The sequence below is a fragment of the Tiliqua scincoides genome, chromosome 7 (assembly GCF_035046505.1).
Source record: "Tiliqua scincoides isolate rTilSci1 chromosome 7, rTilSci1.hap2, whole genome shotgun sequence".
NCBI classification, from domain to species: Eukaryota; Metazoa; Chordata; class Lepidosauria; order Squamata; family Scincidae; genus Tiliqua; species Tiliqua scincoides.
This window is the reverse complement of record NC_089827.1, coordinates 39535636-39560244: the sequence shown is the minus strand read 5'-3', so window position 1 is coordinate 39560244 and position 24609 is coordinate 39535636. Positions and strand designations below refer to the sequence as shown.

Genomic DNA, 24609 nt, shown 5'->3' with positions numbered 1-24609 from the left:
TGACTCACAATTTACTAGCTGGTACAACAGCATGTTGCCTTTTCAGGCAGCAGGACCAGATGCATACTTATAAACAGAGTATGTGAGTAGCTGTGTCAGCTTGTACTACAGGAGTACTACATGGCACCTAAAATTTGTTCACTTGCAACTCTTTGTCCCTTGAGCACTTCTCTTTCTCAATTCAGGGATTAGTATTAGGTGCTATAGGGCTTAAACTAGGAGCCTTTGGCTCCCTGTACTTCTGGGCCCCTCATGTTCCAGATCACAGGGACATTCTCTCCCTGAGCATATTTGCTTCTTCAGATGAATGCTGTCACACTGGAGAGCAGGGATGGGGCTATGGAGAGTGTCAATGCAGGAAGATGGGGCTTATAGGCATGCTCCCTCGAACTACAACCACACATTCCTGTCCATGAGATGAGTAACAACCAAACAGGGCTCCTGGGTACTGTTACCCACATGTTCTGTCAATGCAAGTATAATCTGTGTATACACAGATTGCTGATCAGTAAAATGAACCCCACTGCCATCATTTACACAGATGTTTGTGCCCTGGTACAGCATAATGTGTGAACAGACCTGATATTTTACAGGAAAGGAACACTGAGGCAGAGAGATTGGCCCAAGAACAGCCATGGGAGAAAACTGTCTTAAATTGTTGTAGCATTAGGACTTGATCAGGCCAAACTACTGTGAGGTCCCACTCTACCTTCTGCCACGCCCGTCTAGAGTCTTCCAGTGGCAATGCCTGCCTTGAAATTCACAATGTCCCTTTTAAATCAATGTGGCACTTCTTGTTTTCCTCCCAGCCGCTGAGAAAGATTACAAGCTCTTACGGCTGTTGATTAATTGCTCCAATCTGTTTCACTGATTACAATTCTCCAGCTCCTTCTTCTGTAACTTGCGCCCACACAAATGCTCTAACTGGGGGGAGTAATTACTATTCCATGCAGACTTCTCTGTATTTATACTAACAAAGTTGCTCTTGTCTTTCTCTTTCTGACTTTTCTAAGTAAACCAGCCATACTTTAGGAGTCTGTCCATCTGTGCCTTAACTTATTTTCTCCACTTTTCATGAGAAAACAAGATTAGAAAATGTAGCAGAAGATATGCATTCTGGAACTGCTGCAGTGCATATTGGCAGTGGTAGGGATATGGGGCACAGTCGTGCCCCATGCAAGACATCTCAAGAAGTGGGTCTTTGTGGCCATCCTACACATGGCCAGCAAATTCTCCTTCACTGAGCTGCAGCCTCCCGTAAGAACCTGACTTATGGCATGAGCCCAGATAGTTCAGTACTGTCTACCTTGACAGGGTGCAGCTCTCCAGGGTGCCAGACAGGTTTTATTCTCCCCCATCACGTAATCCCTTAACTGGATATGCCAGCATGTGCACCACCAGCCCTTGTGCATGCAAGTCATGTGCTACAACAACTCCTCCCCACTTCAAGGCTTGCTGAGAAATTTCATGTTAGAGGCAATCTTTGGCAGCAATAGTATGGAAGAAACTAGAAGCCTGCAGTATATCCAGGTCTGACAGCCCACCCCTCTTTTCTCCCAGATGCAGTGAATGTGGGTACTCCACGTGGGGAAAAACTTCTGGGAAGGAGAGTAGCAACAAGTGGGATGGGCAAGAGTTATGTCCTGTCGACCATATTGTCCCTCCAAATTATTCTTTCCTTTCTTTTCTATGTATGGAAGAGAACTGATGTTTCCTGTCTATGGCCAACTGTCTTCCTCATGAAATACAGCATGAAAGTTTTTACAAATTAATAGATTTAATTTACAAATTAATTTACAAATTTACAAATTAATTTACAAATTAATAGATTAATACCTTATTGGCAACCTTCAGTCTCGAAAGACTATGGTATCGCGCTCTGAAAGGTGGTTCTGGCACAGCGTCTAGTGTGGCTGAAAAGGCCAATCCGGGAGTGACAATCCCTTCCACACTGGGAGCAAGTGCAGTCTGTCCCTGGTCTGTCTCCCTGGCTATGGGCCTTCCTTCTTTGCCTCTTAGCCTCAGACTGTTGGCAAAGTGTCTCTTCAAACTGGGAAAGGCCATGCTGCACAGCCTGCCTCCAAGCGGGCCGCTCAGAGGCCAGGGTTTCCCACTTGTTGAGGTCCATCCCTAAGGCCTTCAGATCCCTCTTGCAGATGTCCTTGTATCGCAGCTGTGGTCTGCCTGTAGGGCGCTTTCCTTGCACGAGTTCTCCATAGAGGAGATCCTTTGGGATCCAGCCATCATCCATTCTCACGACATGACCAAGCCAACGCAGGCGTCTCTGTTTCAGCAGTGAATACATGCTAGGGATTCCAGCACGTTCCAGGACTGTGTTGTTTGGAACTTTGTCCTGCCAGGTGATGCCGAGGATGCGTCGGAGGCAGCGCATGTGGAAAGCGCTCAGTTTCCTCTCCTGTTGTGAGCGAAGAGTCCATGACTCGCTGCAGTACAGAAGTGTACTCAGGACGCAAGCTCTGTAGACCTGGATCTTGGTATGTTCCGTCAGCTTCTTGTTGGACCAGACTCTCTTTGTGAGTCTGGAAAACGTGGTAGCTGCTTTACCGATGCGCTTGTTTAGCTCGGTATCGAGAGAATGAGTGTCAGAGATCGTTGAGCCAAGGTACACAAAGTCATGGACAACCTCCAGTTCATGCTCAGAGATTGTAATGCAGGGAGGTGAGTCCACATCCTGAACCATGACCTGTGTTTTCTTCAGGCTGATTGTGAGTCCAAAATCTTGGCAGGCCTTGCTAAAACGATCCATGAGCTGCTGGAGATCTTTGGCAGAGTGGGTAGTGACAGCTGCATCGTCGGCAAAGAGGAAGTCACGCAGACATTTCAGCTGGACTTTGGATTTTGCTCTCAGTCTGGAGAGGTTGAAGAGCTTTCCGTCTGATCTGGTCCGGAGATAGATGCCTTCTGTTGCAGTTCCAAAGGCCTGCTTCAGCAGGACAGCGAAGAAAATCCCAAACAAGGTTGGTGCAAGAACACAGCCCTGCTTCACTCCGCTTCGGATGTCAAAAGGGTCTGATGTGGAGCCATCGAAGACAACAGTGCCCTTCATGTCCTTGTGGAAAGATCTGATGATGCTGAGGAGCCTGGGTGGACATCCAATCTTGGGGAGAATCTTGAAGAGGCAGTCTCTGCTGACCAAGTCGAAAGCCTTTGTGAGATCTATGAAGGCTATAAAGAGTGGCTGTTGTTGTTCTCTGCATTTCTCCTGCAGTTGTCTAAGGGAGAATACCATATCAGTGGTGGACCTGTTGGCTCGGAATCCACACTGCGATTCTGGATAGACGCTCTCTGCAAGTACCTGGAGCCTCTTTAGTACAACTCGGGCAAACAGCTTTCCTACAACGCTAAGGAGAGAGATGCCGCGGTAGTTGTTGCAGTCACCCCTGTCACCTTTGTTCTTGTACAGCGTGATGATGTTTGCATCCCTCATGTCTTGAGGTACTCCACCTTCTCTCCAGCAGAGACAGAGGATTTCATGCAGCTCAGTGACGATGATCTCTTTGCAGCATTTTAGGACTTCAGCAGGGATGCTGTCTTTTCCAGGTGCCTTGCCAAAGGCAAGGGAGTCCAGGGCCACGTGAAGTTCTTCTAGGGTTGGTTCACTGTCAAGCTCTTCCAGCACAGGCAGGCACTCAATGTTGTTCAGTGCTTCTTCGGTGACTACATTTTCTCTGGAATATAGCTCAGAGTAGTGCTGCACCCAGCGTTCCATCTGCTGCACCTGATCCTGGATGACCTCGCCTGTGGCAGACTTCAGAGGGGCAATTTTCTTCTGTGTTGGACCTAGGGCCTGCTTGATACCATCATACATCCCCTTGATGTTGCCCGTGTCAGCTGCTATCTGTATCTCGGAACAGAGCTGGAGCCAGTAGTCGTTAGCACATCTCCTGGCAGTCTGTTGGACTTTGCTGCGAGCAGTTCGGAGGACCTGCAGGTTGCGCTCACTGGGACAGGCCTTGTATGCTGCTTGAGCTCTCCTCTTTTCCTCAATGACTGGTGTCAACTCCTCAGAGTGGGCTTCAAACCAGTCTGCCGCCTTGTTGGTCTTCTTGCCGAATATGGACAAGGCGGTGTTGTAAACGGTATTCTTGAAATGTTCCCATCTGTTGGATGCGTTTGCGTCGGCCGGGCCTGGAAGAGATTCCTCAAGCGCTTGTGCAAATTCCTCCACTTTTCTCTGATCCCGGATCTTGCTGGTATCAATGCGAGGTCTTCCTTCCTTTTTCGTGTGATACAGTCGCTTTGTTTGCAGTTTCACTCTGCTGCACACCAGGGAGTGGTCAGTGTCGCAGGCAGCACCATGATAACTGCGTGTGATCTTGATGCTGGGAAGGCTGGAGCGTCTGGTGAGGATCAGGTCGAGCTGGTGCCAGTGCTTTGATCTTGGATGTCTCCAAGAGACTCTATGTTGGGGCTTTGTGTTGAAGAACGTGTTGCTGACACAGAGACCGTGATGACAGCAAAACTCTAGCAGGCGTTGGCCATTTTCGTTCATCCTCCCAGTGCCAAACTGACCTAAGCAAGTGGGCCATGAACTGTTATCAGCACCAACTCTAGCATTGAAATCGCCGAGGATGAACAATGGCTCTTTTACAGGGATTTTCTTGACAGTGGTGGCCAGGTCATCATAGAATTTGTCTTTGGCTTCTGCTGGAGACGACAGAGTCGGTGCATAAGCACTGATGAGAGTGATAGGTCCTGCTGATGACTGGAGCTGCAGGGACAAAATTCTTTCACTTCCCACAGTAGGTGGGATGATGGATTTCAGCAGGGTATTTCTGACCGCAAAGCCAACGCCATGTTCCCTGGTTTCGTTTGGTGGTTTTCCCTGCCAGAAAAATGAGAAATTTCTCTCCTTGACAGATCCGGAATCTGGCAGCCTAGTCTCTTGAAGGGCGACGATGTCCATCTGCAGTCTGCTCAGCTCCATGTCGATGACAGCTGTTTTGCGTGCGTCGTCTATTTCTTGCAGGTCATCAGAGAAGCCAGGTGTCATTGTCCTAACGTTCCAGGTGCCCAGCTTTAGGGCAGTAGTTTTCTGTTTTCTGTTGCATGGTGCAGAGTTGTCGATCCGCTTGTCGGTTTTCACCCTAAACCCCACGCACCCCATGAGGTTAACGGACCGTGGCGAGGCAACACCTTACTGGCTGGGGACTGCCCAGCTTAAGGCGGGCGGTAGCTGCCCAATGAGATGCAATGATCTCTCCCACCGTCGGAAGCAGCCCCTGGCGTCATGCTCTATGCCAATCGAGCAAAGACTTATAACCGGTAAACTGCTGCTTCCCGTGTTGTGCCGACACCGTACGGCGAAGTTGGAGTGTCCTCTCCAGTGCGCGAAGCCTGGGTAAAGAAGGTATGGAGGATAGGCTGTTACCCATGCAGCAAATCCCCCCTCTCCACGTCGCTGGAATGGTCCAATGGAAAGGCAGAAGCCAATACGGTTGGTTCCAGCGGCGTCGCAGGAGTTGCCAGAACGTGACTGTGTTCAGCCATGAACTGCCTAAGGGACTCCGGCTCCTGATTTTGCCTCGAGGTTGACTCCTGAAGCCTTTTCCAGAACTGGATGTAGCCACAAGGCAGTGGAGGTTTGAGGTCAGAGTTTCCTTCTCTTAGATGAGCTGCCTTCCTAGGCTGACGAGTCCCATCTACCCGTTTAATAGATTAATAAGGAAGAAATTATTAAGGTCTCTGCTACTGTCCCTCATCTTGGAAAACAAGTGCTTGATTGTCTTCCCTGCAGCTCAGTTGGAATTCTGTGTCATTTATCTCTGATGATAAAAATCCTTTTTTCCCTGTTTATTCTTTCATTTTGGATGACCACAGAATAAGGGCAAAAACACAGGTACTATTTTGGCTACCGACAGGATGGGGGGAAAATGCCTTTCAAGAAACCTCCTTGCAACATTCATTTACATACCCATGCCTGCACTTCTCTACTGCTATACAGTTGCCTGGAATGCCATAAACAATACACTCCACCCCCCTAACAATGATTGTGGAATTGATGAATATGTGCAAAATAAATAGTTTAGAAAAGCATAGTAGAGGAGGGAAAATACTCAGGATGAAAGATATTCTGAGATATTTGCCCAGAGATCCATGAAGATTGGCTATTGCGTTATTTCTCCCATCATGAGATAGTACCTTGAACGTGAAGAACCCTGGGTTTGGAACATGGGGAGTGGGACCAGGAATACCACCTCTACACTACAAAAACAAACCACCAAAACCCTTACCATGTTCCTTGCACACTGCTGTGAAACCCAGAAGTGTGGGGCTTCCAGTTTCATTAAACTAGGAAGTTCCACACTTTCATGACAGTGCCCAAGAAGCAAGATAAGGAGGGGAATGATCTGCTTCTTGCTCCAGTGAACAGGAAGCAGATCATTGCAGCTTGTGTTGGTGGCTGGTTGGAGGAAGTGGCAGTAGTGGCAAACTCGGAGTGAAAGGCACCCTGATTTTGCCACCCCCTTGAACCCTTCACAATCTGCCACTGAAGCAACTTGCATTAGGTGGCTTCATGGATGGGCTGACCATGGCATGGAGTGCAACTTTTTCTGGTCTAAGAGGACTGTAGCACAGTCCTAACCAGGTCTACTCAGAAATAAGTCCTATTGTGTTCAGTGTGACTTACTCCCAGGAAAGTGAGGTTAGGATTGCAGCCACAGTCTGTATCTATGAGTGATTCTTTGATCATGGATTAATCTGTTTCTAATAGTGACTAGAAATGATGGAAGAGATCTTCCATGGTTTCCTGCAGAAAACCACACACTGACCCCAGCTCATCTTGGATACATCTCTCTAGCTTTGCACTTGGAGACAGGAGCAGAATATAGATAAGACTCCCTTTTCATCCTTGGTTCAGATGATGACTTTGAATCCTTGGACTGTCTCTGCCTCTTGTCAAACACCTTGACACATCGTATGTTCCTCCTTCAAAGTGAAGTTGCAAAGTGGAATGGGGTCAGCAGTTGAAGCTCACAAATCAGAGAGAGAGAGAGAGAGAGAGAGAGAGAGAGAGAGAGAGAGAGAGAGAGAGCGAGCGCGAGCGAGCAGCTGTTGTGTCATGAACTCAGTACTTCTGTATGAAGTAGTAGGAGATAAAAAATATTTAATAAAATATTGAGATTTGCCCTCTGGTCCTAGAGGAGAAAGATTCCTATCTAGGTTTGTCATGTTAGCAACCTAGGCGCATTGGAGACACACACTCCCAATAATATCCATGGTTCAGGCAGCCAGTCTGATTTGATCCTTGTCATGTGCTTGCTAGCCAGGAGTATCAGCCCACACCCCAACCCGCGCTGCCACTTTTTCTTCTGGTCCTGCTCTTCAGCTTTTAATAAATGCCTGACATACAGAAAAAAAGAAAAAAAAAACAGATGATGCTGTTCCACCACTTATCTCCATGCCAGGAAGCACTTTGCCTGCTTAAATGCCTGCATGTCAGACTCCTGATAAAGATTCAGGAGCAGAGCTAGCCAAACAAAAAAAGTGGTAACTTTTTAACCACCCTGGATTGATACAAGCATAAAATTGGATGACCTTTTGAGGATCGTGCAGAAAGGAATACAGGTGCAATAAAGAAACAAGCTACAGCTTATTACTCTCCTTATTGGAAATCTAGCTCATATGGCATTAACAAAAGCAGGATGAAACAACGAAAAATTAATGGCAATCAGAACAATGGTGAAGAGATTGTTAGTGCGTAATAAGATAGGCAGGGCTCCATCTTGTGGAGAACAGTATGTAGGGTCCAGAACAGTACCCATCATCTTAGGCAATGTAGGAGAAGGAAAACCTTTGGAATGTGTTCTACACTTGCAGTCACCTACAAATTTAAGACATGGAACAGCAGAAAACTTCTAAAGTGCACAAGAAAGACATTATTCATTAGTCCCAACACAACTTCAGGAGCACTGTGCTCCAGATGGCAAAGTAATTTTTATTTCACCTGAGACTAATGTTACTGTATTTTAAATCTTTAAATTTTAAAGGGTTGGTCTTTGTTGGAAGGTTGGTGCAACACCATTTACAGGACACTGTAAATATACAGGGCAGTATATTATCCAGGAGGCGGATGACAGAGAGGCACCTGTCTCAGATCTTTACTTTTGTTCTCTGTGACCTGCGGCAGTGTGGCTTTACCTTGCTTCCTCTGTCTCTCTCTCCTTGCCTTCCAAAGACCAGGCCCACTCTGCATGAGCTATTCCAGATGCATGAAGTCCACCATGCACATGTGCATCCATTCACCCCCACCCCCTTTTGTAAAGGAAATGGCTCTAGATTGCCCTGTTCCAAAGTCTAGCGCCTATACCACTAAAAGAGATGTACAGGGTAGCCACAAAGTCCCTATGCCAGCATAAATGAATCCTAAATGCACGCACAAGGATTTTGTGGCTACTTTGCATGTTTTTAAACTGTACATTGAATGCTTTTTCTCTGAAATCTTTTTACTGCTTCTGCTCCTATTTTATTGCTAGCAGCAAACTAGCAGGGGGTTGGTGGGGAGCAATTTGAGAAAGGATAAATTGCCACAGTACTCTGCTTAAATTTGCACCCTTAGGCCCCATGGGTGGCTGGCAAGAAGAGAGACATGCCCTGCAAGGGACTGCGCAGCTGTGCCGATCAGCCAAGCTGCAGTGCGTCACCTAGTGACGTCACTGGCCATCTTTGCAACCAGCTGAAGGTAATGATCTGACATTACAAAAGTATTATCTGAATCTTTCCCACTTCCACCCCCCTCCCCACTAGCCTCCAGCCCAGTAGTCAACACCAGCTCCAGAGGATGACCTGTGGAAGCAAACATTAATTGAGAAAGGTTCATAGCTATCAGGGTGGTTGTGAAATCCCAAGATGCATTGGGGGAGGGGGCCTCAGAATAGATGTTAAAGACCCCCAGTACTAAAAGCCTAGGGCAGTGGTTCTCAAACTTTTAGAACCCACAGTTTGAGAAACACTGGCCTGGGGACTCCAACATCACATCCAAGACCACCCCAAGCAGCCCAGACAGGGAGATGGTTTTGCAGCAGGGTGGGGAGTTCAGCAACAGAATCTAAATCCCATCTCAAATGCCCATGCTCAGAAACAGGCACTCAAATCAAATGCTGGACTGGACACCTGGACGGGGAGAAAGATTCATAATAAGATGTTGTGACTCTGCCTCCCCACTCCTGCAGGCGAGTTGTTGCAATACCCCCAAACCTGGTAGATAAAGCTGGGAGAGCAATTCCTTTCCTTTCATTGAGTCAGGTCTTGGTGAGACAAACCAGATTGGTTTGATGCTCCAGAATAAAAACCCAGATGGTCAAGGGCCCATACTGACTGATCTGGCATTAAGCAACACAATAAGCCTACAGCTAGCAGGAACCTGACCAGTTCAGCTGAGAGAGGAATCAAGTGAGGAATCAAATCTGTCATCCTGGCAAATCTGTTGCCCCCTGTAAATAGGTATGGTCTGGCCTGTAAAAACTTTTAATATGGCTCAATGTTATCAGGTCTGCTATTTCCCAAGGGGGTCTTCAGCTCTGGCTTGCCATTGTGCCTGAGATATTTATGACCTTTCTCTGACTGTTTGAAAGTTTATATCTCCCCAACTGGATATCATATCACTGCTTTGCACAGAGGGCAAATTGCAGGCCAATTGTATAGAAAATTAAATTATAAGCCAAGCTGTGGGACCAATAAAGGCAAACATTCCTGCACAGCACAGCTTGCCTTCATTAGCATCGCTGTTCCAATTGCACAGATTTGTTGCTTATTCCAGTGTTTGTACAAAGTCAATGTTGCTGACCTTGGATTTTATTCTTTTATTTCTAAAAGACTGTGCCGCCTAAGTGTCCGTAATACTTAAACAAAAAAAGTCAGCTATTAAATTTTAAAAATTAAATTTTAATTTTTTTTTTTAATTTAAGAAGACAGTTCTGCTAATTGACAGCGCAATCCTATCCACACTTTCCTGGGAGTAAGCCCCATTGACTCTAATGGGACTTACTTCTGAGTAGACATGGATAGGATCAGGCTGTAAACCAAGCATAATCCACAGCCAGCACTTGAAATCAACAAAACACATAATACATTTGTCAAGAGGCTCAAGGGAAAGAAGTTAAAATACTGTAGTTCCTTATATATGAAACAGAACGATGGGTGTGGGTAAACTTATTCAATCTTTTGAATTCACTTACAGCCCAATCCTATCCACATTTTCCTGGGAGTAAGCCCTATTGACACTAATGAGACTTACTTCTGAGTAAACATGCATAGGATTGGGCTGTGATTCAATCTTTTAGGCTGCAAACCAATATACACTGGGAGTATAGTCCATTCAACTTAATGGGGCTTACTTCTGAAGAGACAGGTATAGTTACTTCTCATAAAAATCTCCATTAAAATTAAACTGGCTAGAAAGATTTGCAGCATATTCCTATACATGTCTGCTCAGAAATAAGTTCCATTGTGTTCAATGGGGCTTACTCCCAGGAAACATGTACAGAATTACAGCCTAAGGGCCCAATCCTATCCAACTTTCTAGCACTGATGCAGCTGCAACGCAGCATCAAGGAACAGGAACAAATGTTCCCTTAACTTGGGGAGGCCTCCATGGAGGGCTCCAGGATGGAGCACATGCCCTGGTGGCACAGCTGTGTTGGAGCTGGAAATTTGGTTAGGATTGGGCCCTTAGCAGGGAAATCAATATATTGAGGTGGTAGAAAACCCTGTAAAAACCATATTAAAAATGGTATGGCTGATTTAAAAATCAGTTTCCAGATGAAAAGCCAGTTCTTTGGGGTAGCCCTCTCTGAAAACTGGGGGCCCAGAGCCTCCTCCTGCCATTCACACACTTGCTAGTAAAGAAGTACAGTAGCACAAATTACCCTGATTAGATTGGATATGAAATACTTTTGTATCTGTCAGGCAAAACTCACAGTAGAGGACCACATTCTAGTCTAGCATGGAGTAAGGGGGAGTAGAAGGAACAATTCAGAAACAATCGGGATAGCATGTTAGCCTGTGAGAATTCAGTTGCTCCTTTATGCATTTGAATCAACCTTGGGGGCCATTCCAAGACTAGCTAGGAAGGTGGTGGATCTGTATTTGCCGCATGCAAGCAGAATTTACTAGTGCACGTGGATATCAACACACTACATTCCCTTGCACCTTCTGCCTCAATTCCTGAGGCTATTTTCACGCACAAACTCGACATGCACTGTTCAGAGCAACTGCATGCCACTACTATGGCCATGCCAGCACAACTGGGGAGTTGGGTGTCAGCCTGGTCTAGGCAGTAGAATGGCCTGTCTCTTACTTTAAACGGCAGATGGTGAACTACATGAGTGCTGGTCCCCTGCTATACCACTTCACATCATCCGCCTATTGCAACTAACACTCGAAATAACTGGCAATGATGGCATCGCCAGTTATTTCAGAATTGGGAGGCCAGACACACTGCAACAAGCAGTGGTAAGAGGCTCAAAATGGACAGGAGAGCTTTTTAGAGCATGCGAAAAGCACGTGCTGGAGGTCTGCCTGCTGAACCTCCTACTGCTGCTTGTCATGTTGCATTGCTGGTCTCACTGCCAGGGGTGCCATGAGTATCACCAGGATCCTGTGAGTACTGGTGAGGGCTCTGTGAGCATCACCAGACACCACCTCAAGTACCACAGGTGGTACAAGCACCACTGGTTGAGAAACACTGGACCACACATTGAACGTGCCTGCATTTAATGCATTCCCTGCAAGCAAAAATAAGTGGGGGAGGAAGGCAGTATGAAATGTGAATAAACACAGAGGAAGCATCTTAGAGCCCAACCCTATGCCTGCCTACTCAGAAGTAAGTCCCATTATAGTCAATGGGGCTTACTCCCAGGAAAGTGTGGATAGGACTGTAGGCTGTAATGCTATCCACACTTGCCTGGGAGTATATATATGTTATATATTATTATATATATATTATATATGTATATTATATATATTATATATAATATATATAATAATTGCCCCATTGACTATAGTGGGACTGACTTCTGAGTAGACCTGCATAGGGTTGGGCTGTGAGGCTGCAATCCTATCCACACTTTCCTGGGTGTAAGCCCCACTGACTGTAATGGGCCTTACTTCTGAGTAGACCTGCACAGGGTTGCAGCCTTCCTCTACCAGGCTGGCTTTGTGCTTGCAGATAGCTTTTCCTTAAGCGGCCCCTCTCAGGAGCGGTGCAGCCCACCGGCTCTCACGCCAGAACTGCACCACCCCGCCCACTCCGAACGTTCACCTGCCAGGGTGGCAGAGGCGCAGGCAAGAAGGCTGCGCATGCGCAGTGCCTGCTGATGGTCGGGAAGGCGTTGGCCGCCTCTTAAAGGGACAGCTCACGTTTTATGCGGCTCCAGGACTGCCCTCGCATTCGCTTTGCATAGAAGCTGTGCGGCCCTTGGCGGTGCAGGAGGGGGTGGATAAAAGGCGAGCGTCACACACAGCGCTGGTTTCCATGGCAAAGGAGGCCACAGGGGGGAGGTGGCAGGGGGGAGGAAGGGAGAGAACGTTCTGTTCCCTCATCTCTATGGCTCGCCAGCTGAACGAGGGAGGCGGGGCCGGAAGCGCTCGTCTCTAGTTCCGCGGCGCACTTACTGCTTCCGTTGACGTCACTTCCGCTGCCGGCGCCGTCGCTCCCTCCGCCTCTACCGCCAGGCAGTCTCTTCGCGTGCGTGGCCTCCCCGCTCCTCCCGCCCGCCCTCCGCCATGGCGATGCGGCAGACCCCGCTGACCTGCTCCGGCCACACGCGGCCCGTCGTGGACCTCGCCTTCAGCGGCATCACCCCCTACGGATTCTTCCTCATCAGCGCCTGCAAAGGTGCGCGCCCGGGCCGGGGGGGGGGCAGGAGGCACGTGTAGACACGTGTGTGTGCGTGCGGAGGGTCTCCAGGCCTCGGGGAGGGGGGCTTTGCACGTGTAGGCTTTGTGTGGATACACACGTGATATATATAAATACACGTGTATGTATTTATATATGTGTGTCTATGGATGTATTTATATGTGCAGTGTGTGTATATATGTACACATAAGCATACACACATTATATATGCGCACGTATGTATGTATATAGGTGTATGTGTGTGTATATGTACAGTGTGTGCATATATATACACATAAGCATACACACAGTGTATATACATGTATGCGTATACATAAGCATACACACCTAGTGTATATACACATATATGTGCACAGGGTGTGTGTATATATACACACACTATATATATATACACACACACACACACACACACACATCAACTGATTGCTGCCTGAGGCCTTTTTGAGTGGGATGAAAGTAGTGGGAGGCGCTTAGTCAACCCTGACCAGGGCCATCCTCTGAGGGCTTGTGGTGCAGCTGCCTTGCTGACTGATCAGGCCTGGGCCTGGGCAGTGCCTTGATGGGAAACAGCTTGGGAGTTTTGTATGTGGCATCTTGACTTCCATCACGGAGGGAGAAGAGTCTCGCTTCCTCACAGGCAGAGTCATCTTCTGTTAGTGGCAGCTGCTGCAGGGATGTCAAACTCCTTTCCTACGCAGGGCCAAAGTTAGCATTCGTGGTGCCTGCAGGTGGTGGCCAGAAATAAGCACTTGGTTCTCACATAGAAATTCATTAACTGCAAATGGCAGAAGAGAAAGTGGGCAAATCTTGTTTATAGTTTCAAGATATGAGGGAGCCTAATGATCAAACTGGGAGAGCCCAATTATAATGGGGGCTGTAAATTGCTTCTGGGGGCCGCATTTGGCCCATGTGCCTTGTGTTTGACACCCCTGAACTATGGAACAAATCAAATTCCATAGTGCCTGGCAGTTTAAAGTATCTCTAAATAGGTGGAGCTTTTGGGTTCCATATGGTGGCAAATTCTGCAAATTTAGAGTGGCAGTGACCCCTGTTTTGTTTTCAGTTGTGTGCATCTATGCCACATTGATGTTCTAGCCATCTGTGTTACCATGTGCTAAAATATAAAGTTTCCTAAGTTATGAAAAGAAATGTACATGTGCGTATGCATGCATAGATGGTTGTAGTAAATACTGCATATTTTGCAGGCTATGTTCTGTGTTGGCTAGGATTTTACCTTTTGGGGTTATACTCCGCTCTCAATTCAAATCAATCTTAACCAATGTATCAAATGATTGGAGATTATCTAATATATCTATCGATACACATGTGCACACCCACACCCACACACACACACCAGATGTTTAGAAGATGTCAGCCCAGTACTCTGGGATGAGCACCACTGAGTTATCTACACACATTCAAAGTGAGTTAAGTCCTTGCAAGATCAGAAGTGCTTGAGCTGTAAATTGGTTCCCAAGAGTCTTTGGCCAAAGTATCAAGGACTTCTTTATTCCTGTAGACTGGGAAGTGTTTTCTATGAGTATTTCTATACCAGGTTTTGCTGACACATGTTTTGCATCATTTTTATTTAATAGGATAACAAAACCATGTTTTTTTGTTGTTCAGATGGTAAACCTATGCTCCGTCAGGGTGACACAGGCGACTGGATTGGAACATTTCTGGGTCACAAGGGAGCTGTCTGGGGAGCTACTTTGAATAAGGATGCAACTAAAGCAGCTACTGCAGCTGCAGATTTTACAGCGTAAGTGAAAATCCTGTAGTTAACATTGAAGCTTTCTACATGCTTCTGCTATTTCTTTTGCTATTTCTTTTCCTTTACTATACCTGGATGTTGGTTTTCTGTTTTTTCAGGTTATTAAATTTTAGACTTTGTCAGGAAATCACTGCCACTGTGTCAAAAACCTCTGTGTGATGCAAGTATTTTAAACTAGTAGGTCACTCTGTTGTTTTGTTTCAGCAAAGTGTGGGATGGTGTTTCAGGAGATGAACTAATCACATTGGCTCACAAGCACATTGTCAAATCTGTGGACTTCACTCAGGTATAGTAAAATGTCTCCGTTCCAAGTTTGAGTCTGTTGGTTTGTTTCATATGAAAAGAATTTCATACTGGTGGTGAATAAAACTAGTCTTAAAGAAAAACCAAAAAGACTCTAGGAGTAGTATGGATGGTTTTAATATAACAGAGTATAGTGGTTCCCAAACATTTTAGCACAGGACCCACTTTTTAAAATGACACTATCAGGACCACCTAGCTTTATGAGATTTAAAAAAAGTTTCACTTTGCAGCCACTCAAGCCTCTGTTTTTATCCTTTTTACTATGGGGGGGGGGGGATTTGCCTTCTGGAGTATTTGTTGACCTCCACATCCATAGGATCAGGAACATTCTGGTGACCTTGCATTCCTGTTCACCTGACATTTGATAAGAACCTAGGCACACTTGTTTACTCATGAGTAAACATGCACATGTCTTAGTTTCCATAGGGCTGAATACATTTTCCTTGTCAGCTGGGGGGGGGGCAGCAAGTCTTCCTTCTTGAAAGTTTGTTGTGGCCTGCTTTCATTGGGCCATTCTGTTGGCATTTGAGTTCCCAAAACAAATTTGATTTGAGTTCCCTTTGGTGTGCCCTTCGAGGTCAACTAAGGCACATGTGCAGCTGTGTTTTGTTTTACATAGGGCTCAATACATTTACCTTGTCAGTTTTGTGACCAACCAAAAATTGGGTTGTGGCCCACTGGTGGGTCCTGGCCCAGTTTGGTAACCACTGACATAATACACTAGTGAGGTATGGATGAAGAAACCTTGACAGTCTTCATTTTTCTTCTCTAGGACAGCAATTACCTGCTGACAGGTGGACAAGATAAATTGTTGCGTATCTATGACTTAAGCAAGCCAGAGGCAGGTGGGTTTTTCTCTTCTTGTTCATTTGATAAACTGACCAAGATCAAAAGTTTAAAATTAATCAACTATGCTAGTCACAGTCTTAATGAGAGTAATGCTAATTTTAATGGAACTCAGAATTTGTCAGGACTCAAACCTCTGACATATACCATATGGTGATATATTTTATGAGCTATAATTCCTCTTGCAGCTTGAGTGTAAAGCGAGCAGTGGCTCATAAACTTGTATCTAGTTCAAGAAGAGCCTTGTGTATTTGAGTTCTCACATAAAAGGTAGTGGTCTGTACTATCCATTCTTAGGCTCTTTGCAGTTATAGTTTGAAGTTATGCTCAGGAAAAAAAATGAAGGTTGTATTGACATTCTATTACATAAATACTGTAAAAATGCAGTAGAACTCTCCTATCCTGTATGTGTACTGTCATAAATTATGCTTATAGAAAGTGTACTTATGATTGATCACATTAAGAGAAAATTATCATGATGAAGTGTTAAGGCTAGAGATTTCTTGCTAAATTCCAAGATGCTTGCTTTAATTTTTAGAGCCTCAAACGATCAGTGGCCACACGTCTGGTATTAAAAAGGCTCTGTGGAGCAGTGATGACAAACAGATCCTATCAGCTGATGATAAAACTGTCAGGTAAGAAGGAACATCTCATGCTTTCACAAATGCTGTTGTCTTGGGCTTGCGTCTGTGGCTCTTGCCATCAGCACAGAGCAGTCTTTCGGATTCATGCCAGACCACTGATATTTCAATTGGAATGTTTACCTGCAGCAAAGAGCATGCTATTTTATTTGAAGCACGGTTGTATATGTTATCTATTCAGAACTCGCATTGACTTTAGTGAGACTTATTCCCTTTTAAGTGTGTATAGGTATGCAGACCTAATCTACCTGAATGTTAAATCGTGGTCCATCACGTGACAGCAAATATTTTTACTGCCTTTCTACTGGCAGTAAATTAAAAATTATATTCTACATCTCAATCTATTGTCAAGGTGGCATACAACAGAATTGAATTATTGTTGTAGTCTGCGGAACTGCCCATATACTACCTTACATGTTTTTAATATTGTTATACCATATGTGGTTTTGAAAGAAAGTACTGTTTTGTAAAATGTAGGAAAAATTGAGTGGTTGTTGGAGAGTTTTTTACTGCTCTCATGTTTTGATTTTTGTTGGCAACCTTCAGTCTCGAAAGACTCTGGTATCGCGCTCTGAAAGGTGGTTCTGACACAGCGTCTAGTGTGGCTGAAAAGGCCGATTCGGGAGTGACAATCCCTTCCACACTGGGAGCAAGTGTAGTGTGTCCCTGGTCTGTCTCCCTGGCTATGGGCCTTCCTTCTTTGCCTCTTAGCCTCAGACTGCTCTCATAAATTCAGAAATATAGAGTATACACATCATGGTTATAATGAAGCTGGTGCCATTTAATTTTACAAAGGATGTTTCATTTTAAGCATCTTTTGTTCTTCTGCTACCTCTCAAATCTAATAACTTGTAACAGCTGTCAAAGTGCTGCCTTAGGCTGAAGATCCTGGGTACCCAGAGTCTTCAGTCTGTGGAGGACTTTGGACCCACCCACCTAAACTCAGAAGACTCATAATACTTGAGGAGTAATTTGAGCTTATATAAAAATCATGTGATAGGCTTGTGGAAACTGGAAGCACAGTGTGCCCACTGACCATGTTCTTTAGGTACAGTGTAATTGTCTAGGTGGGCATGATGACAGGTAGCCATGATGACAGGTAGTCTTTGATCTGGAAAAATTTGGGAATGTAGTCTACATTTAAATTAGCGTAAGCTAAGCAAATTTGATTTCTTCACTGTAGACTCTGGGACAGAAGTACAATGACAGAGATAAAGGCAGTAAATGTTGCCATGTCTGTGAGCAGCATGGAGTATGTTCCAGAAGGGGAGATACTAGTGATCACCTATGGAAAAACCATTGCATTTCATAGTGCAGAAACGTAAGTTTGTGTTTGTTTTTTTAGAAATGTTATTTGCGATAGTAGAAGCAAATAAGAAACGTTCTTTCATTCTGCTATGCTAGATCATTTCTGTCTTTCAGTTTATTTCTTCTTTGTTATGAAAATAAATATACAGATTATCTGTAAAATTGAAGCTGTAATTGCAGTGTTATTTTCTGGTTTCAAACCTCGCTTTCTTTATACAATTTGCAGTATAGAATGAAAAACTTATTTCTGCTGGTTTCTTTAAACATTAAAACATGAAAAAATGAATATAAAAACAAATGGAGCAAGCAGATGATTTTGTATTGTTCAGAAACAAACTTGTCAAATTTTAAACTTGTGTATTTGTCACTAGACACCCCAGAACAAGTGAAATTACTTTGAATACTTCCTGTGGCACCTTGTGTGTGTGTATCTGTACAAACTCGATGCCCATTTTTCAGTTCCATTGTTTGAAGCTTTTTTCCCCTCTCCACAGGCTGGAACAGATTAAATCATTTGAAGCTCCTGCAACCATTAATTCTGCATCCCTTCACCCTGAGAAAGAGTGTCTAGTTGCAGGTGGTGAAGACTTTAAGCTTTATAAGTATGATTATAACAGTGGTGAAGAACTAGGTAGGTAACTGCTAATGCCAAAGGTTTAATTGTCATTAGCAATTTGGTATTAAATTTTAATGCCACATTAGCAATTGACTGCTAATGCCAAAGGTTTAAGTTGTATTAGCCTCCACATTTCATGGTAAAGGGACAGTAGGTATGGAAATGATGCAACCTGCAATATTTGTATCACTTTTGACTTGTCAGATGGTTTTTTGTAGAGATGGTGATTTTCTGGGGTGGGATGAGTATGCTTGGCTCAAGTCAGAAACTACCGGATTGTACTAAATTACCATATTGTTGCTTAACACTTTTTAGAGGAGTAGACTTCTGTATTATTGAAATTCCTATACTCCTGTAACTGTTGTCAAGAAGGCTTAAGCAGGTATGTGCAATCCCGTATACCACAGTCTTACAGTGGCTGAGATTTATAATAGGCAAACAGATGTACAAGTCCAACTCTTTTATACACTGATTTTTCTATTCATGGGTTGGACTAAAAACTGATGCCATTGCAGATAAAGAATCTGCTGATCCCTGGAGAAGGGTAAAAAAGTCCCTTTACATTCCCGTTCTTAAAACCGCTTTTCTAGAGCAGGGGTGTCCAGACATTTTGGCAGGAGGGCCACATCATCTCTCTGACACTGTGTCAGGGGGTGGGGAAATTTACATTTAAAATTTGAATAAATTTACATAAATGAATTTATTAGAGATTTTACTTATATGAATGAATGAAGGTCTTGTAGTAGTTCAGGGCCAATAAAAGGCCTTGCACAAAGCAAGGCCAGCCTTTCCTTTTCTGCCACTGCTGCATCACAGATGTGAAACAGCAAGTAGTGAAAGGAGTCCTTGCCCCACAGCTCAGGTGAGAGGTCAAACAGTCACCCTCATGCTGAGAGCAGTTGCGTCGGGCCAGCACGGACTGCAGCAAGTCTCTGGAGGGCCAGAGGCTCGTTGGAGACTGGGGGCTCCCCGTGGGCCGGATTGTTAGCCCCTGAAGGCTGCAAGTGGGCCCCGGGCCGGGGTTTGGGCAACCCTGTTCTAGAGAGTCAGATTATTAGAACTGCTATTTTGAAGCTTGCTCTGACAAAAGTGACCCCCCCCCTCGCCCTGGTTTGCTGAAATATGGAATGCAGAAGTGATTAATTGCTAACCACAAGTCAGGGTGAAGGGGGGGTCACTTTTCTTGGCACGAGCTGCAAAATAGCGGTTCTAATTGATTGTCCGACTGACTCATGGTTGTTTTTTGTTTTAACTGCTTTTATTTAACATCTTTTTTAGTACCTGCGGGGAGTCCCAGAACCAAACCCCAGTGGATTCTGAGGTCCCATCTGTACATTAATTTCCGTTCTTCTCTGATAGTCTCCTCCTCAACTCCTCTTTCCTCACCACTAAACTTTTCCTTTAATTGTCAAGAAGAAGGGTGCAAAATGGAAAATGTTGTGTGTCAAATTCAGGGGGATATTTTTGAGGCAGCTACTGCTAACCACTTGTGAAAGTTGAGACTGCAGGAGGAAGGAAATAATCGGAGCCAGGAAAGGAGAAAGAAGAAGAAACTGAGAGCTAAACAACAATTAAGATACTGGTTTCAGGGCTTCAGAAGTGGATAATCTCAGCCAGTTGGCTAGTATTTGTAGGGTTAGTATTTGAATTGGTTAGTAATTGTGGTGCAGGCCTGAGTAATAACACTACTGCAAGTTAAAATGTGCAAAATGTATCAAACATTGTACTAGGTGCCTTGTGCATCTTGCTTTCTGTAGCTTTTGTCACTCACAAACAACAAATGCCTCATAGCGGGACTTGGAAAATGTTTGCAACTTCTAGGTGTCCCTTTTGTCCACAACTGACATTGTTTAATGTTTTGCACATTTATCGCAAATTGTTTAAGACCCCAAAACTATTCTAATTTTACCATGTATATTTTATGTAAGGAATGTAGCAAGAAAAAGAAGCACTTTTGCTTCTTTTGCTCTAGCTTGTCATCTTGTGGCCCTCTGGTGGGTGGCTTGTTTTGCCATGAGATAATTTGTCTGCAGTTTAGAGTAGGTGTAGTGCTGATTATAGGTTCAAGTAATACTGTAGATACTCACGTACAGTACGTGAAATTTTTGCCAAGTAATCAAGCTCCAATTATCACTTCACCTTATCTCCGGGTCAATCAGAAGGCAGAACCTTTCAATGCTGAAAAGTTTAGTTTCTCTGCTCAACTCAGGCAGGCACCTCGTTAGTTCCTATAGTAATTTTCCTGGGACATTCCAGCCAAAGTTAACCTTTTATTCTCCTTCCTTCTGCTGCAGCCTGGTTATGCTTTGCAAATGCTTGCAAAGCAGGTCTGTTTTTTGAAACACCAGGATAGGATCCTCCTGCTCGGGCTACAATTCAGTGCGCCATTACTTAAGAATAACACCCATGGAAAGCAGTGGGTCTGCTTTTGAGTAAAAAGGGTTGCAAATATCTCATCTCTCTGCTGTAAATTGAATTGCTCACTCTCAGTTATGTGTTATGGGTTGTATGTTGTATGTAGAGCTTCTGGCTTAACAGCCAGACACCTTAAAGGTGGAATTGATTCATGTTTCACCTGCAGTGGTTCACAACCTTTTTCACTTGCATATCCCTTGGCAGCCCATTTCCATAAATCGTACCCTTCATATTAGCAAAATGGTTGTAATTAATAGTACAAGCCCTCATCTCCTCCATATGAAAGCCCAGACTTCATGTATTTATCGCAGTGTTTTCTCTCTTCATCTGTTTGAAGAACAGAAGACTCTGCCTTTGCACTGTTTTGCACCAGAAGTGAGCTGAGAAATTCTGGGTGATTGATTACTTTCCATATTATGTTTCAGCTTTTTTACTGTGCTAGTTTTCAATCACTGGTTCATAGATGAATTGATGACCAAAAACTAGCTATTGGTGGGGCTTTCACAGCCAAATAGCTACATCCCTTCCTGCTTTGCTGGTCCTTGCAAGGCATTCTGGAGCACGGCCTGCCTTTTTTTGCCATTATTCCATTCTTTTTCAAGTACCCCTAAAGGTCCTGTTGAGTGTCCCTGGGGGTACATGAATACCAGGTTGAGAACCACTGTTTTACTGGTATGTAGTTTACAGTGCACATACTCTGATAGTGTTTACAAAAAGGTGGTGAAGACCAGAATTTAAAAAGAATAAAAATGTATCTTAGGATCTTTTCCTATGTTTTAAATAAATTAGAGACTACAGTTCTTAGGTAACAATTAGTGGTAGGTTATTTTTCAGGATCTGGCCTTGGGTAAAATCAGACAAAACTATAGTCAGACAGCCCCCTAAGTTTAACCCCTGACTTATCTGAGTGTCATAGAAAATTCCATGATTGTTGGCTCAAAGCCTGCCCTCGACTTATCTGTGGGGTTGACTTATAGGCTGTCTGCGGTGCTTTTCCAATTTTACATTGCCAGCAGGGCACTGTCTGAAGAGGTTTTGTGACTGCTGTTGTCATGAAACCCCATCCCTTTTTGGTAGGAAGATGTACCTCAAGCAACGGAGGATCTCTCAGTACCATATAAGGTTGAAGGAGCTTGCTGTTATAAATGGATGGGGCTTCACTGCTATGGGTTCTGCTGCTTGAGGCAGTCAGCTGCAGATTTGAAGGAGCAATAGCGTTCATCTTAACCCCCAAAGCAAGCAATTGGTTATTATCTTCCCAAATGCATAAGACAAGATCTTGCATGACATTGTTTGTATATCTTTTGTGTCTCCCAGTAGTTATGTTTCTTTCCTGAACACTTGTTGTGTTGTACCTTTTCTGCAGAATCTTACAAGGGACACTTTGGGCCCATTCACTGTGTCAGATTTAGCCCAGATGGAGAGTTGTATGCTAGTGGCTCTGAAGATGGAACATTACGACTGTGGCAGACAACAGTAGGGAAAACATATGGTCTCTGGAAATGTGTGATTCCTGGTAAGAACAAACATGTTTCTGATGCAACTGCATAGTATAATAAGTCTTAAAATAAGACAAGTTAATTATTATAAAATAGTATTGAAAACATTATCTTATTTGTTACTTTGATAACATCTGACTGAAATTCATACCAGTATAATGTCATTTGATGGCATTGATTTAAGACTTAGCTCTCAATTGAAGTTCAGGCTACAATTGAGAGAACTTAAGACAGAATACCTCTCCATTAAAAAAAAAAAAAAGAAATCCCTGTATATAGAAAATTGCATGTTAGCAAGAATATTTGATCAGAGCTTTTTTCCTAGCACCTAATTTTTTTCTGTGTGGAAGGGACTTTTATATGGCAAAGCATGCAATCTATCTGAAGTAACACAGCCTTGATTGATGCTACCTCAAAACTGGATCTAAATCAGTCAGGTTTCCCAGCCACTGTGGGACTGTTCTTTATATTGCTATTGAAGTTCAACCTAAAACTGAAAGGCAGTGCAAAACTCAGCACTTGCTTAAATCGGCAAGTTTCATGAAATTGACTTCGAATCAAGCCTAGCAGTAGTATGTGGAAGAAGATGGGGAACAGTTAGAGGAACAAAGCCTGCCTGAAATCAGTTGGTAAAGTATTTAAATGCAGCAGTGGAAGAGAACCTGCAAAACTTTTAAGTTCTACCTTAGAAATTGGCAGTAGTTTTAAAATTGGTGTTTGACATAGTAAAGGGTATGAAAAGAGGACTCTTGTTTTCTTTTTCCACAGAAGAAGAAGGTGGAGAGCTGGTTAAACCAAAAGTCGGTCTTCCAGGGACTGCAGAGGAAGAATTAGGTAATGAACTGACACTAATGATGGATTTAGATCATCGTGTCTGCACACATTTTAGTGTAATTTATTCAGGGAAAGCAAAGCGTACAATCCAGTATTAATCTCTGCTTGAAGCCGCTGCAAGTAGTTGTGGAAGATTGCTCCCTGCATGGCTGTTACTCCCATTGATGCTGTAGCTTTGTAATAGTTGTGAGAATCCAGTGAAGGGAAGGAGCTCTGGGCAAATTCTTGGAGGGGGGGAGCAGGAGGCTTTGGAGTCTTGGTGCCCCAGGTACTCCAGGGGGTGGTACACTAGTTAGGAGTCTGGGGCAGCTCTGCCCTAATGCTATGCTCTGGGTGTTGCTTGGTGGCATTCAGAGACTTGCAGTGTCACAGTCAAGAGCAGGATTGGGCTGTACTTTTGTCTAAGAAACTTGTATCCCATGTTTATACATTAACCACTAATACACTAAAAGTGTAATGTTTGTTACACTTTTCAAAACATTTAAGGGGGACATGGTGGAACTCTTGAATAACAATGAGTCGGATTAACTTGGTGCTTTTCCTCCTTAACTTGCAGAAGAACTTGGCTCTGAAAATTCGGATTCCATCTACAGCACAACTCCTGAAGTTAAGGCTTGATGTTCACTGCTGTAAACAACACATGGACATTTTGAGACTAAATCAAGAAAGCAGCCGTATGCCGCAGCCTCCCAGGGTGTACACTGTACCTAAGGCAAAGATGGGTAGTCATTTATGAGAAGGCATTGGAACTGATAAGAACGCTGAGAATACTGACCTAGGCAAAGCAGTAACGGTTTTTGCTGTCTTCTGGCACTGCTGCCTATTGTCTGAATGTAACATGCCAACTGAGAGTTTTTCCAGCTTTGTACAATAAACTCATTGTAGTGTTTATTATTGGGAAGAAATGTAATGGCTTATAGTGTGTGCTCAGAAAGTGGGAAGAGTTGGCAAAAGATGGGGCTATGTGGTAAAATAACTGGCTTGGGATTTTTTTTTGTTATACACCACTTCTCAATATGTTTCCAACAGTCTAAAATAAAATTCCTCTACCACAACACTCCTAAAGGAAGCTCATAAAGTACAAGCTAATTGCTCTGTTTCCTAGCAGTACAGTGTTGAGCATTTTGAGTTTTTAAATGGGAAAAGAGGACTAACGTGTTGTAGTTTGCATGATAGGTGACTGGATGCCCTGCTGTTCAAGGCTTGTATTTTTTTTTCTGGTAAACTTTTATAGTCAAAAGTCTCTAAAATAACATGTCAAAGATGCATGTATTGTAATTGCCATGATTATACATAATACATATGGTGGAAATGGTTCATAAAATTTCTGAATATGGAAAAACCTTATTGCTGAGACATTGTCTTCTATCCTTTTTTCTTTAAGTACTGTCAGATTAGCCTTTATACATAACAAAAATATTGACTTCTCACCATATTAATATGTATTTTGTATGTACAGGAGATTATTCATGCGTTATAGAGAAATAATACAA

The 24609-nt window shown here is 44.0% G+C and overlaps 2 protein-coding genes across 2 annotated transcripts in view; one reads left to right on the top strand and one right to left on the bottom strand.

The window, feature by feature from the left end:
* The window catches only part of EPS8 (EGFR pathway substrate 8, signaling adaptor), a 176220-nt gene extending 163817 nt beyond the window's left edge, over positions 1-12403 (bottom strand). Inside the window, exon 1 of the mRNA XM_066633376.1 lies at positions 12382-12403. The gene's annotated coding sequence lies outside the window, so the exon portion shown is untranslated. The remainder of the gene's footprint in view (positions 1-12381) is intronic.
* A 232-nt stretch (positions 12404-12635) lies between these two features.
* Positions 12636-24470, top strand: STRAP (serine/threonine kinase receptor associated protein). The gene is made up of 10 exons (XM_066633766.1): positions 12636-12859; positions 14507-14642; positions 14859-14940; positions 15730-15802; positions 16342-16438; positions 17628-17765; positions 18247-18383; positions 22150-22299; positions 23051-23116; positions 23673-24470. The coding sequence occupies exons 1-10, from the start codon at positions 12748-12750 to the stop codon at positions 23732-23734; spliced, it is 1053 nt and encodes a 350-aa protein (XP_066489863.1). The 5' UTR covers positions 12636-12747; the 3' UTR covers positions 23735-24470.
* Positions 24471-24609: the final 139 nt, after the last annotated feature.